This window comes from Ovis canadensis, chromosome 3 (genome assembly GCF_042477335.2).
Source record: "Ovis canadensis isolate MfBH-ARS-UI-01 breed Bighorn chromosome 3, ARS-UI_OviCan_v2, whole genome shotgun sequence".
Lineage (NCBI taxonomy): Eukaryota > Metazoa > Chordata > Mammalia > Artiodactyla > Bovidae > Ovis > Ovis canadensis.
The window spans coordinates 113,490,003-113,502,746 of NC_091247.1; the positions used below are offsets into that span (position 1 = coordinate 113,490,003).

Below are 12,744 nucleotides of genomic sequence, written 5' to 3' on the forward strand. Positions count from 1 at the left end.
AAACCCACCTTGCACACCTGGAAGTTAGCGGTTCACGTACGATTGAAGCCTGTCTTGAAGGATTTTGAGCATTACCTTACTAGCATGTGAAATGAGTGCAATTGTGCAGTAGTTTGAACATTCTTTGACATTGCCTTTCTTTGGGATTGGAATGAAAACTGACCTTTTCCAGTCCTGTGGCCAGTGCTGGATTTTCCAAATTTATAGACATACTGAGTGCAGCAGTTTAACAGCATCATCTATTAGGGTTTTAAATAGCTAAGCTGGAATTCCGTCACCTCCACTAGCTTTGCTCATAGTCATGCTTCTGAAAGCCCACTTGACTTAACACTCCAGGATGTCCAGTTCTAGTTATCGGGGTCATTAAGACCTTTTTTGTACAGTTTTTGTGTGTATTCTTGCCACCTCTTCTTAGTCTCTTCTGCTTCTGTTAGGTCTTTACCATTTATGTCCTTTGTCGTGCCCATTCTTTTATGAGATGTTTCCTTGATAGCTCCAGTTTTCTTGAAGTGATCTCTAGTCTTTCCTATTCTATTGTTTTCCTCTATTTCTTTGCCTTGTTCATTTAAGAAGGCCGCCTTATCTCTCTTTGCTATTCTGTGGAACTCTGCATTCATTTGGGTTTATCTTTCCCTTTCTTCCTTGCCTTTTGCTTCTTTTCTTTCCCCGGCTATTTGTAAATTCTCCTCAGACAACCGCTTTGCCTTCTTGCATTTCTTTTTCTTTGGGATGATTTTGGTTACTGGTTCCTGTACAGTGTTACAAACCTACATCCATAGTTCTTCAGACATTCTGTCTACTAGATCTAATCCCTTGAATCTATTCTTGTTACATTTAACTATACATATTTTTGAGTTAAGGACTCCAAAGGTAACTTTTGACTCCAAAGATGAAAGTAGACCATGATTCACTAGAGTGGAGGAATATTCTTAATGGGTAAAGTAAAAGAACTCTAGAACTCTCTCTGTGGACTTCTGGCATTTCTTTTTGGTTCCTTTTTTCTTTAGATTATTATCTCTAAGATTGCATATGCTTTTTAGCAGTCATGTCAGCTTAATTTGTCTTTTACATAGATTATAACAAAAATCAGAATTCCGTTTTTATAAGTATTTCTCTTCTGTTAGGCTTTCCCTATCTTCCTGCATAACTGTTATATAAACCTAAGTGTAAGAATTTCAACTTGCCATATGTTTCTGAATGTTTATGTTTGACGTATTTATAATCTACTAGCTTTTTCCATGTGTAAGAAGCTTCTCGGTCCTTATCTAAACCACTGATAATATGTAAATCAGAAATAGAGAACTCCATACTTTGCTAGTAGAGACTTCTCCCTCTAGTTTTAGTTAATCCATTGATCAGCACTCTTGGCTGTGGTTGCTCTATTTAATAGAATATGTTGTCAATAGTCTGTTCTCAACATTTGTATGTTTGTTAAACATATATTTGTTAATAACTACTTACCACTTATTGAGTGCCAGGTACTGTTCTAAGAACTACATCCTTATTATTTCATGTAAGCCTCCTGACAACACTGCAAGAAGGTATTGTTGCCATTGCCATTTTACACATGAGAAAATGGACCTAGAGAGCGTGACACTTCCCAGACTACATAGTACTTAGAGATAGGCCTGGGATTTTAATTCAGGCCTGTCTGTTGCTTCAGGCCCATATCCTTAACCAGGAGTATGTGTTACTTGCTGCCATGTACCATGCTTTGAGAGTAATACAGTGAATAAGTTAAAAAATAGATACAGTCCTTGTAGTCCCAGAGCTTATCATGTAGGGTGAGAGAGGAAAAACAAGCTCTTATTGTATATTATGGTAAAAGCTGTGAAGAGGTAAGGAGAGGGTGCTGGGATAACGCAAAAGGAAACCTAACTAAATTGGGGGGTGGGATGGGTAAAGGATTTCCTAAGCCAGTCAGGATTGTGATAAGATATATTAATTATCATGGGCTTTAAGTCTCTCATAACTCTTAATTTTTCACTTGATCATTCACTGATGGATATGGCTGATTTTAATAACTACTCTCCATCGCATGTGTACTATTTACTAGGCCTTTTACATTATATCTTATTTTCACATTAACCTTGGAAAGTTTATTAGCTACATTTGTACAAAGTGAAACTAAGAGGGGTGAAGTAATATGCCTCAAATCATATAGTTTTGAAATGAGCCAGAAGTTAAAGCAAATTTTATCAGATTTAAGTTTCCACTACGCCACATTCCATCCAGTCTAAGCAAAATAAAATTCTCTTTATTGCTATTAGCCATCTGCTCTTAGTAATGGGTATATCCCTTCCATGTTCTTTATTAAAATAGGTATTTTAAAAGAAGAAAAAGTTTTTAGTGTTCTTAGCAGGATAGCCTTTTCCTCTCCAGTGGCTTCAGCCCTCAGAAAGTATATAGTGCTTTCAAGTAGGTGCTTATTTTGGTGGTTATTCTTGTTTTCAGGTGTTTTAAGCCTATTGGAAAGTTCCCAATGTGGCCACAGAATAGTATTGAAACAGAAGTGAAGTGAAGTTGCTTAGTCGTGTCTGACTCTTTGCGACCCCGCGGACTGTAGCCTGTCAGGTTCCTCCATCCATGGGATTCTCCAGGCAAGAATACTGGAGTGGGTTGCCGTTTCCTTCTCTAGGGGATCTTCCTGACCCGGGGATCGAACCTGGGTGTCCAGCACTGCAGACAGACTCTTTATCATCTGAGCTACCAGGGAAATAAGCCTCAAAACTGCTAACTTTAGCTCTCTTGCCTTCAAAAGAATGTAGGAGCTACAAAGATCTTGAACTTATCAGTCACTGACAGGCAGTCTTGTGACTTAGCCTGTGCTGTTAATCCATCATGAGCACTTAACTGTTCAGAGAAACAGTAGTTATTTAGTAGAAGGATTTTTTTTGTTTAAAATATTAATTGTGTTATTAAAATAGTTAGCAGTTATAATAGTAACCGATTTTAGGGAATTCCCTGGTGGCCCAGTGTTTAGGGCTTGGCGCTTTGCCTGCTGTGGCCCAGGTTCAGTCTCTGGCTGGGTAACCAAGATACTTCAAGCCACGGTGGCGAGGCAGAAAATTTAAAAAGAAAATAACTGGCTTTATTAAAGTTGGTTAAGTCTAAATGTTATTAAATAATAAAGCAGTGTCTCAGTTTTCCCCGAATATTCATTTGAGGCAATAAGGTGATTGTCTACTTTTTCCCTAGCCTCATTTTTAAAAAGTAGATATTAGTAATTCTGGCAGATTTTGGGGAAAAAAAAAAAAGACATTTAAGCTCTATCAAACCAACTGAGAGGGTTTTCATTAATTTCAACAAAAGTCTCCTTTTTCTATAGGAGACTGTTTACCTTTTTCAGTTCAGTTCAGTTCAGTCGCTCAGTCGTGTCCGACTCTTTGCGACCCCATGAATTGCAGCACGCCAGGCCTCCCTGTCCATCACCAACTCCCGGAGTTCACTCAAACTCAACATCCATCTAAGTCAGTGATGCCATCCAGCCACTTCATCCTCTGTCATCCCCTTCTCCTCCTGCCCCCAATCCCTCCCAGCATCAGAGTCTTTTCCAATGTGTCAATTCTTTGCATGAGGTGGCCAAAGTACTGGAGTTTCAGCTTTAGCATCATTCCTTCCAAAGAACACCCAGGACTGATCTCCTTTAGAATGGACTGGTTGGATCTTCTTGTAGTCAATGGGACTCTCAAGAGTCTTCTCCAATACCACAGTTCAAAAGCATCAATTCACCGGCGCTCAACTTTCTTCACAGTCCAACTCTCACATCCATACATGACCGCAGGAAAAACCATAGCCTTGACTAGACGGACCTTTGTTGGCCAAGTAATGTCTCTGCTTTTTAATATGCTATCTAGTTTGGTCATAACTTTCCTTCCGAGGAGTAAGCATCTTTTAATTTCATGGCTGCAATCACCATCTGCAGTGATTTTGGAGCCCCCCCAAAATAAAGTCTGACACTGTTTTCACTGTTTCCCCATCTATTTCCCATGAAGTGATGGGACCAGATGCCATGATCTTCGTTTTCTGAATGTTGAGCTTTAAGCCAACTTTACCTTTTTTCTGTGGCAGAATCTTGTTGCTGTTTGTTGGAACCATCTGCCACTAGGTGGTGCCTTTTGCATTCTTCATGGCATAGAACAGCTTACTCTGCTGGTGATTGTGGGATGTATTGGCTGTAATATTTATCAGCTTAAAAATTTATTGACAGAATAATGTCGGAGATCAGAACTAATACGTGTTTTCTTGCTGAGATAGACTGATAACTGTTCAAAGAAGGAAGAGTTCAGTACTGAATTTGTTAGGACCTTTTGAGCTTTAGCATATGTGCTTCCCTCTCAGCCTTAGGCTACCATGTCAGATGTCGCTTGAGGCTGCACATAATTAGCTGCTCAGATTATTTGAGGTCTTCTATATACAAAACCTCTGGGCCTGTACCTCTCAGTTCTAAGCATTGCATCTTTCATTGGGAGCTTAGTTCAGTGCTTTATCTGAAATTGTCTTCTTGATGCTCTAAAGTTCCAAGAAAAAAAATGACCTTATTTACAGGATTTCCCTTTTTACCTCTGCTGCTAAGTCACTTCAGTCATGTCCGACTCTGTGTGACCCCACAGAGGGCAGCCCACTGGGCTCCCCCGTCCCTAGGATTCTCCAGGCGAGAACACTGGAATGGGTTGCTGTTTCCTTCTGCAGTGAATGAAAGTGAAAGTGAAGTCGCTCAGTCGTGTCCGACCCTCAGTGACCCCATGGACTGCAGCCTTCCAGGCTTCTCTGTCCATGGGATTTTCCAGGCAGGAGTACTGGAATGGGGTGCCATTGCCCTCTCCGATTTTTTTACCTCTATAGGTCATAATAGAAATGAAAATATTTCTTTAACGTGTCCTTTCTTAATGTATTTCTCCCTTTCCTGTCTGTTATTTCCCTTGCCTTTAGCACTCAGTCCAGCCTTCTTACCTTCATCTCTAGCCTGTATATAATAAGGAATCTGCATTTTGAAGTTTCTTCACTTTTGTTCTGGTTGCTTTGTAGCATAGTTTGAGTTTGGTTCCATTGCTTAAGGAAAGCCAAACTTATTTTCAGTAATTTAAAATCTGCATGGTGTTCATATACTAAGTTCTCTGACGGTTTTAAAACAAACAGTACAGTTTGTTCCCTTGCACTGATGAAGTACTTCAAAAGCCATACATTTTAATGCTTTCTTTAATCAGTTCATATCATCCAGAAAACCAAAGTATTCTTAGGATCCAAAAGGCTAGCCTAATATATTTTCATGAGCAATAAGGTGGCCTTATTTAATTACTGAGCATCTCTGAGTTGATTGGGGACCACTTAGACTTGGGGCTTCCCTGCTGGCTCAGAGGTTAAAGCGTCTGCCTGCAATGCAGGAGATCTGGGTTTGATCCCTGGGTTGGGAAGATCCCCTGGAGAAGGAAATGGCAACCAACTCCAGTATTCTTGCCTGGAGAATCCCATGGACGGAGGAGCCTGGTAGGCTACAGTCCACGGGGTTCCAAAAAGTCATACACGACTGAGCGACTTTACTTAGACTTGGATAGAAATCATAGATTTTTTTCTTAGAGTTCCCTAGTAAATCTTAATCCCGTTTATACTCTAAATCAAAAAGAATGCTCATCTCCTTGGGCGAGGTCTTTTCTCTCCAAGGCCGCAGCTTCAGGAGGGATATGCATTGAGCCATCTGAGGGAGGTTGAGGCATTCACCTTAACAGTCAAGATCAACCCTCATATCATAGGAGTTCACTTGATAGTTTCAAGACACTGAGAAGTCTGGTGGGGATTTGCATTATTTTTCTATGGGATCAAAATAGAATTTGTATGTTTAGAATTAGCTTAGTTTCATTATAAAAATGAATCAGTGTTAAACACTGGCATTTACTTTTTCCAATTAGGTAATAAAGTAGACTTGGAGAAGGAGAGACATGTTTCCATTCAAGAAGCAGAATCGTAAGTGTTTTCTTTCTCTTCCTTCCATCAGTCACTCTCTGTAAGAAGTCTTCATCCTTGCACCATGTTCTTTACCATTTAGTTATTACTCAAACCTTTTAATATAGATTGAGCTATTGGATTCAATGAAGTGTGTTTACATTGGCAGTGTCTAGACTTTTCGTGACATTTAAAGATATTTCACTTTCAATTCTTTTTCTGGTTTCAGTAAAAAGTATAAAAGTGATGCAAAATAGCCAAATAGCGAGTCACAAAAACTAAAATATTTGGGTTGCAAATTAATTTATAAAAATTTCAAGTCTTGCAATATATTCTTATTTAAAAGTTGATTCAATATATAGAGATATTAACCAGTATATAATTTTAATTTCACTAAACCTGAGTTAATTGGTAATAAGTCACCAAAAGTGCTACTGTAAAAAAAAGAAGTTCAAATAGCAGTTGTGTCAAAAACTTGAAACATTTTTTTACAGCAATTACTGATGTTGCTTTTCTTTTTAAGGTATGCAGAATCTGTGGGAGCAAAACATTATCACACTTCAGCCAAACAGAACAAAGGAATTGAGGAACTCTTTCTTGACCTTTGTAAAAGTAGGTGTATGGATGTGTTGTGTTTGCTAAACATATTAAAATAAATGCAATACCATTAAAAATAAAAATGGAAGGGGAATATACAGAGTAAAAGATTTAAGAGATGTAACAACGTGTTGCAGTGGATGGACCTTATTTGTATCCTAATTTGACAAACTAGTGAAAAAGAACATTTATGAAATGATTGGGACTATATGAACATTCACTGGATATTGATGATCTTAAATATTGTGAATTTTGTTAGGCATAATTATGGTGTTGTGATTATGCCTGAAAATAATTTTTATTTTTTTAAAGGTTTTATCTTTAGAAATCATAATTTATGAATGAAATGTATATGTCTGGCACATAAATTTGATTTAAAAATAATGGTAGTGATGATTGCCAAGTATGGATGAAAGTGTGTGATGGACATACAGATTTTCATTATGTTTTTCTTTTATGTATGTTTATGCTTTTTCATATTAAAAAAAGAGAGAGAAAGGAAAATGTTTATCATATACAACCTGAAAGTCATTTCTCATATCACCAATAGAACACATACTATACTTAGGAAAACCCTAGTCTGTAGAATAATGTCTTGAGATGATTTTGTCAAATTACATTCCTTGAAATCACAGACTCTTTTGAGAACATGATGAAATGATGGTTTTCTCTCTAGAAAAATGTACATATATACAAACTTTGGAGTAAATACTAGTATTATGTAAACCTGAAGATCATTCGTAGTTCACCTGGGAGAGTAATTCTCTAAATGTAGTCTCCGAGTTAGCAGCATTAGCATCATTTGAGAATGTATTAGAAGTGCGAATTCTTGGGCTTTACCCCAAACCTACTGAATCGAAATTCTAGGAGGTGGTTCTCCAAACGTGTGTTTTAATCATTCCTCCTTAGGATTCTGATTTATACTAAAATATGAGAACCACTGCTGTACATATCAGTCACTAGGAGATCTTGTTACAATTGTAATTTGATAAAGCTGGTCTCATGTAGGCCTGAACTTCTGTTTTCTAACAGACATCCAAGGATTAATGACACTTGTCCACAGACCATACTTTGAGTACTGAGGTTCTAGATCAGTGGCTTGTAAATGTTGTATATGACATCTTTATATAAAAAGATTGAATGTTCTCCATATGTTATTTTAAAATTATAGAACATATACAAGTGCTTATGTATTTTGTATATAGTCAAACATATTAAAAAAATAGAAATTTTGAAAGGTTGGGGAAAACTGTTTTCTAATTTCATCTCAATGAATTGTCCCATATACCTCGATTTGGAAACCATTGTTCAAGATTGGTCTCTGGACCCAAGTTTAGAACCCTTATTCTGTTCTAAGGACTCTCTTTTCTTTGCTCATCTTTTCAGATATGTATTTTGCAACTATTTACTCCTAGTCTGTGTCTTGTATTCTCATTTTTCTTAACTGTTTCTCAAAGAGCAAAAGATCTAAATTTTAATGAGGTCTGATTTGTCAGTTTTTCTTTATGAGTCATTTTTTGTGTGTCTTACATGAGAAATCTTTGCTAACTCAAAGTCATAAAGATTTTCTTCTACAGAGATTCCCTCCTATTTTTTCCTTTTTTTAAATTAGTTAATTTATTTTTGGCCGTGCTGGCTCTTCACTGGGTGTGGGCTTTTCTTCAGCTGCGGAGAGCAGAGGCCACTCTCTAGTTGGGCTCTTCGGGCTTCCCACGGCAGTGGCTCCCCGCGTTGTGGAGCACCGGCTCAGGGGCCCGCAGGCTTCAGTAGCTGTGGCTCCCAGGCTTTATGGAGTCCAGGCTCGGTAGTTGTGCTGCGTGGCCTCAGTTGCTCTGAGTCGTGCGGGATCCTCCTGGATCGAGGATTGATCTCCTGCGTTGGGATTTACTTCTTTACCAGTGAGCCACCAGGGAAGCCCCTCCTGCTGTGTTTTGTTTTACGTTTAGATCTGAAATTAATTTCTTACTAATGTTCACATATGGTGGGAGATACAGATTGAACTTTTCATTTTTTTACATGTAAATGTCCAGTTCTAGTACTGTTTCTTGAAAAGATGATTGTTTTCATTCAGTAAACTTGGCACATGTGTTAAAAATCAAGTGACCATATGTATGGGAGTCTGTTTCTGGACCTGTTTTGTTGACTCTGTATTTCTTTTTTCACCAGTATCTCATTGTCATCATTAGAGTAACTTTCTATTGTATCTTTAAACCAGATAGTGTGAGTCCTCCAGCTTTCTTCTTCCTCCTTCATCCTAAACTCTGGTTCTTTCAAATGTTATTTGCTTAAAAGTTTTACATTAATTGAAGAATAATCTTGTACCCTAAATATTGCTTGTACTTGGAACAATTTGACCTTCTTTGACATATTTTGAAGGCGGGAAGAGGGGACAACAGAGGATGAGATGGTTGGATGGCATCACCAACTCAGTGGAAGTGTGTTTGAATAAACTCTGGGAGTTGGTGATGGACAGGGAGGCCTGGTGTGCTGCAGTCCATGGGGTGGCAAAGAGTCAGACATGACTAGGCGACTGAACTGAACTGAGCTGACATATTTCTAAGTATACTTGGAAAATCTTAAGGATGGCCCTTGTATACAGTCATTTGTTCGGATCAAAAACTTGTTTTCTCTGGTGATGTCACTGTGGCTGTGATGCAGCTGGACAAATACCCTTGCTATTACTTAGTTTCCTTGTTGGTTGAAAGTCCGCTATCATGATAGTAAACGGAAATTAGAGAAACAGAAGACTCCGGTTGTGGTCCTAACTGATGTCTGCTTTCTCCCTCTCTTAGGAATGATAGAAACTGCACAAATGGATGAGAGGGCAAAAGGCAATGGCTCCAGTCAGCCGGGAGCTGCAAGGCGAGGTGTTCAGATCATTGATGATGAACCTCAAGCCCAGAGCGTTGGCGGAGGGTGCTGTTCTTCTGGATAACTGTTCACCCCTAAGAAAGTAAAAAAAAACAAACTGTGGATCATTGCCCTCAACATGAAGACTGCCATATTCCAAGTCACATTATTTTACTGATGGAGTTACAGAATTAACAGTATTTTAAATTACGTTTATAACTGCAGAGACCTTAAGTGCTAAACCTAGTGGAGTTTGTGACCAGAGAATTGGCATTTTCTACAAATGTTAACAAAGCAATTACCAATGGCCTTTTTACATATTTTTTTCTTTAATAAGAAATAATATGCATGTAGAAAAGACCTACTTAAAGGCTTCATTTATATTCTTTTAAATCAAATCTTTATTTAATAACTTATATATGTTGTTGGAATGGTATACATTTTTGCAGTCCTTTGTATTTTGTGGTAGTTTGAATTGTATCCCTTCTAAATGGCAAAATGTCTTTTGTTTTCTTCTTCTTTTTTTTTTTTTAATTAGCAGATACCTGAAGTACTATTTTTGCAGGGTTTGCACAGGCCCCTAACTGTCTACTACACTTTGATATAATCTATATACATCCTGTATGCTGAGCTGGTAAAATACAATGTAAATTACATATTAAATATTTTATCTGCTTTTACAAGTGCAAGGTGCAAAAATATATACAATAGTCTCATTGATGACTGTAAAGTGAATTAACATTTGGTGATAATGCCTAAGCTTTTTGACTCTGATAAAAAGATCATAGCTCCCCTTCACTTCTGTCTTAACTTGAAAGTGGCGTGTTTAAATTTTCTCATATACTTTACTTGAATTATTGCTGTTGTCATGTTTTTTGCCTCTAAATCCATGTGATGATTGATTGAGCAACAGCATTTGCCTTTGGGTTTTGGGTTGTTTTGTTCTTTTGGGGGTTTGTTTTTTGGGAGGCAGGGATAAAAGAGATGACTTCTGCCGTTTTTGCTTTAGAGTGGTTACCTTAGAAGTATTTGGGTGGAGCATGCTGAGTTTCACTTCTGCAAAGCTTTAGTTTTCTCTTATGCTTTATATGAAATGGATTCACTGGTATGAGAAGAGAGGAAGAAGTCCCAGATAGTAGCCACTCACCAAGACTCCTTTATACAGCAGCATGTTAGTGGTAGTTTCTGCTCCGGAGGCAGCAGTTCTAGATCTTTCCTAAGCAAATTGTATTTGTTCATTGCTTGCCAGAGATGAACACGGAAAGTTTTGTTTCATTTTGTAAGCGCTATCCGTCTGAGTTTCTTTGAAGGGAAACATTTCATGTAACGTAGTTATAGCAAACACTGGAAAGATTTATAAAATTATATTCTTGTATACTTTGTAAATGAGTCTCACTAAGTTTTTTTTTTTTTCCTTAAGCATAAGACTAAACTTAAATTTGTTAATTTTAATAAAATCAGGCACAGGAAGAACACAAATTATGTAAATTAACAAAAATTGTTCTTGTTCTAATATATATATTTTTCCATTTCTGTCATGCTTGGAAAACTAGTAAATGATATGTCTAAGATAAAATGGAATGGTCCCTGGATTTACTTCTTATAAGAAGCAGTAGTATACAATAAAGTTGTTAGCTTGAACAGTTAAGAGAATGTAAAGAAGTTATAGTTACAAAAAAAGTAACTTTCCCAAATGGGTTAAAGTTGAATGAATTACCATCTTGATGTTATGATATTGCAATTTTAACTTAGTATTAAGTATTCTATAAGTCTGCATTTTTACCCTCTTTAATTACTGTCTCTGTCGAACTCAACACACTGCTGCTCTGTTGTGTGTTCCCTCCCGGGTGGGATGGAAAGAGTTTCCTGGAAGATAAGCTAAAGTCGTCTTCTTTTATGGGATGATCGTTCTCTGTGCAGTTTCTTGGTTTCCTGGAGGGAGGCAGCGGGGATTCTGAGTACAGATACTGGAACAAATAGTTTTTGCCTTCCTGTCTTTTTTCTATAGAGAAAGCCTTGTTGTAGATGTAGATGGGAAATAAGCTCCTCTCCATTGGAGTGAAGTATATTTTTAAAACTAATTAGAGATGAAATTGAGGTTTATTTTAAAGAGTAAAATCAAAAGTCATAATGGAGAGCTGAACTCTCTGATTTTCAGCCCTATATTAATGATATAAAGTCCAGATAGAAACCTCTTCTCCAGAATTGCCAGATAATTATTGGTGAGGTACAACCACTCTCTCTGTTTCTTTACTCTTCCTTGGTTTCTGTGTCTCTTCCTTGGTTTTCTATGTATCTTCCTTAACATCAAGCATTTCATTATTTTTTTTCACCTGTAATTTAATTCAGTAGCAACAATAGATAATATGGTATACCTGACCTTGCTCCAAAGCTCAAAAGTTTTAGGTAGGAATAGAGTGAAAGGGTAGTGAAAGAGGACAAATCAGTTGCAATGTGTATTCAAAGGAAAGATAAAAAAAGATAAACCAAGGCTAAGAAAGTTTTTCCGGTACTTTACCTCCCTAAAACAGATTTTGTGTTCCTGTCCTTATAATTGTGTTACTAGGAAGAAGACACAAACTATCATGTTGTGTATTAAAAGTAGTAGGTAGGTAGAATCAATGTATTTTTCAACTAATAAGTGTATACTCTTGGTATATATAAATTAAAAGTTGGTTTAAGATAGTCATTAAAAAGATACCCAAATATTTAAAGTATATAATCATAGTTTCTGTAATGACAGTGGGTATTCTGCTAGTTTTGCATTGTGATTATAGAGCAAGATTATTGTTTTTAAAAATACGCATTTCACAATTTGGGGCTAAACAGTAATCTGAAAAGAAGCATCACATTATCATATGAAATATCTGAATTTCTTTGGTTCTGGGGGTATCTTCTGAAAGTAGCCTAAAGCTATGGCTGTAACGGAGAAGGCAATGGCAACCCACTCCAGTACTCTTGCCTGGAAAATCCCAGGGACGGCAGAGCCTGGTGGGCTGCCGTCTGTGAGTTCACACAGAGTTGGGTACGACTGAAGCGACTTAGCACCATGGCTGTAATAGCTAAATTAAAATCTTTTTAAAAATATTAGCTTGTATAGTATTAGTAATTACTTTTTATTTGGCATTAAAATAAAAGCAGAATATTTCATTTTTAGATTTTCAGTGAGAAAAGAAATAGAGAAGGAAGGTAGTAAGAAGTAGAATGAAAATCAGGTAGATAGGAAATTGTACAACCTGACAGTTTTAAAATCATTTAAAAAATTACAGTACTTTTAACAAATAGTTTCTAAAGCAAATTATGCATTGTGCCAAATATTTAGAACATTAAAAATGAGTTGTTATACTGTTTATTTCT

At 37.1% G+C, this 12,744-nt stretch overlaps 1 protein-coding gene across 1 annotated transcript in view; it reads left to right on the forward strand.

The window, feature by feature from the left end:
• RAB21 (RAB21, member RAS oncogene family) overlaps positions 1–10,963 on the forward strand; it is a 30,290-nt gene extending 19,327 nt beyond the window's left edge. Inside the window, exons 5-7 of the mRNA XM_069584017.1 lie at positions 5,907–5,961; positions 6,464–6,552; positions 9,330–10,963. Coding sequence (XP_069440118.1) covers positions 5,907–5,961; positions 6,464–6,552; positions 9,330–9,472 — 287 coding nt within the window. The 3' untranslated portion in view covers positions 9,473–10,963. The remainder of the gene's footprint in view (positions 1–5,906; positions 5,962–6,463; positions 6,553–9,329) is intronic.
• The last annotated feature ends 1,781 nt before the right edge of the window (positions 10,964–12,744 follow it).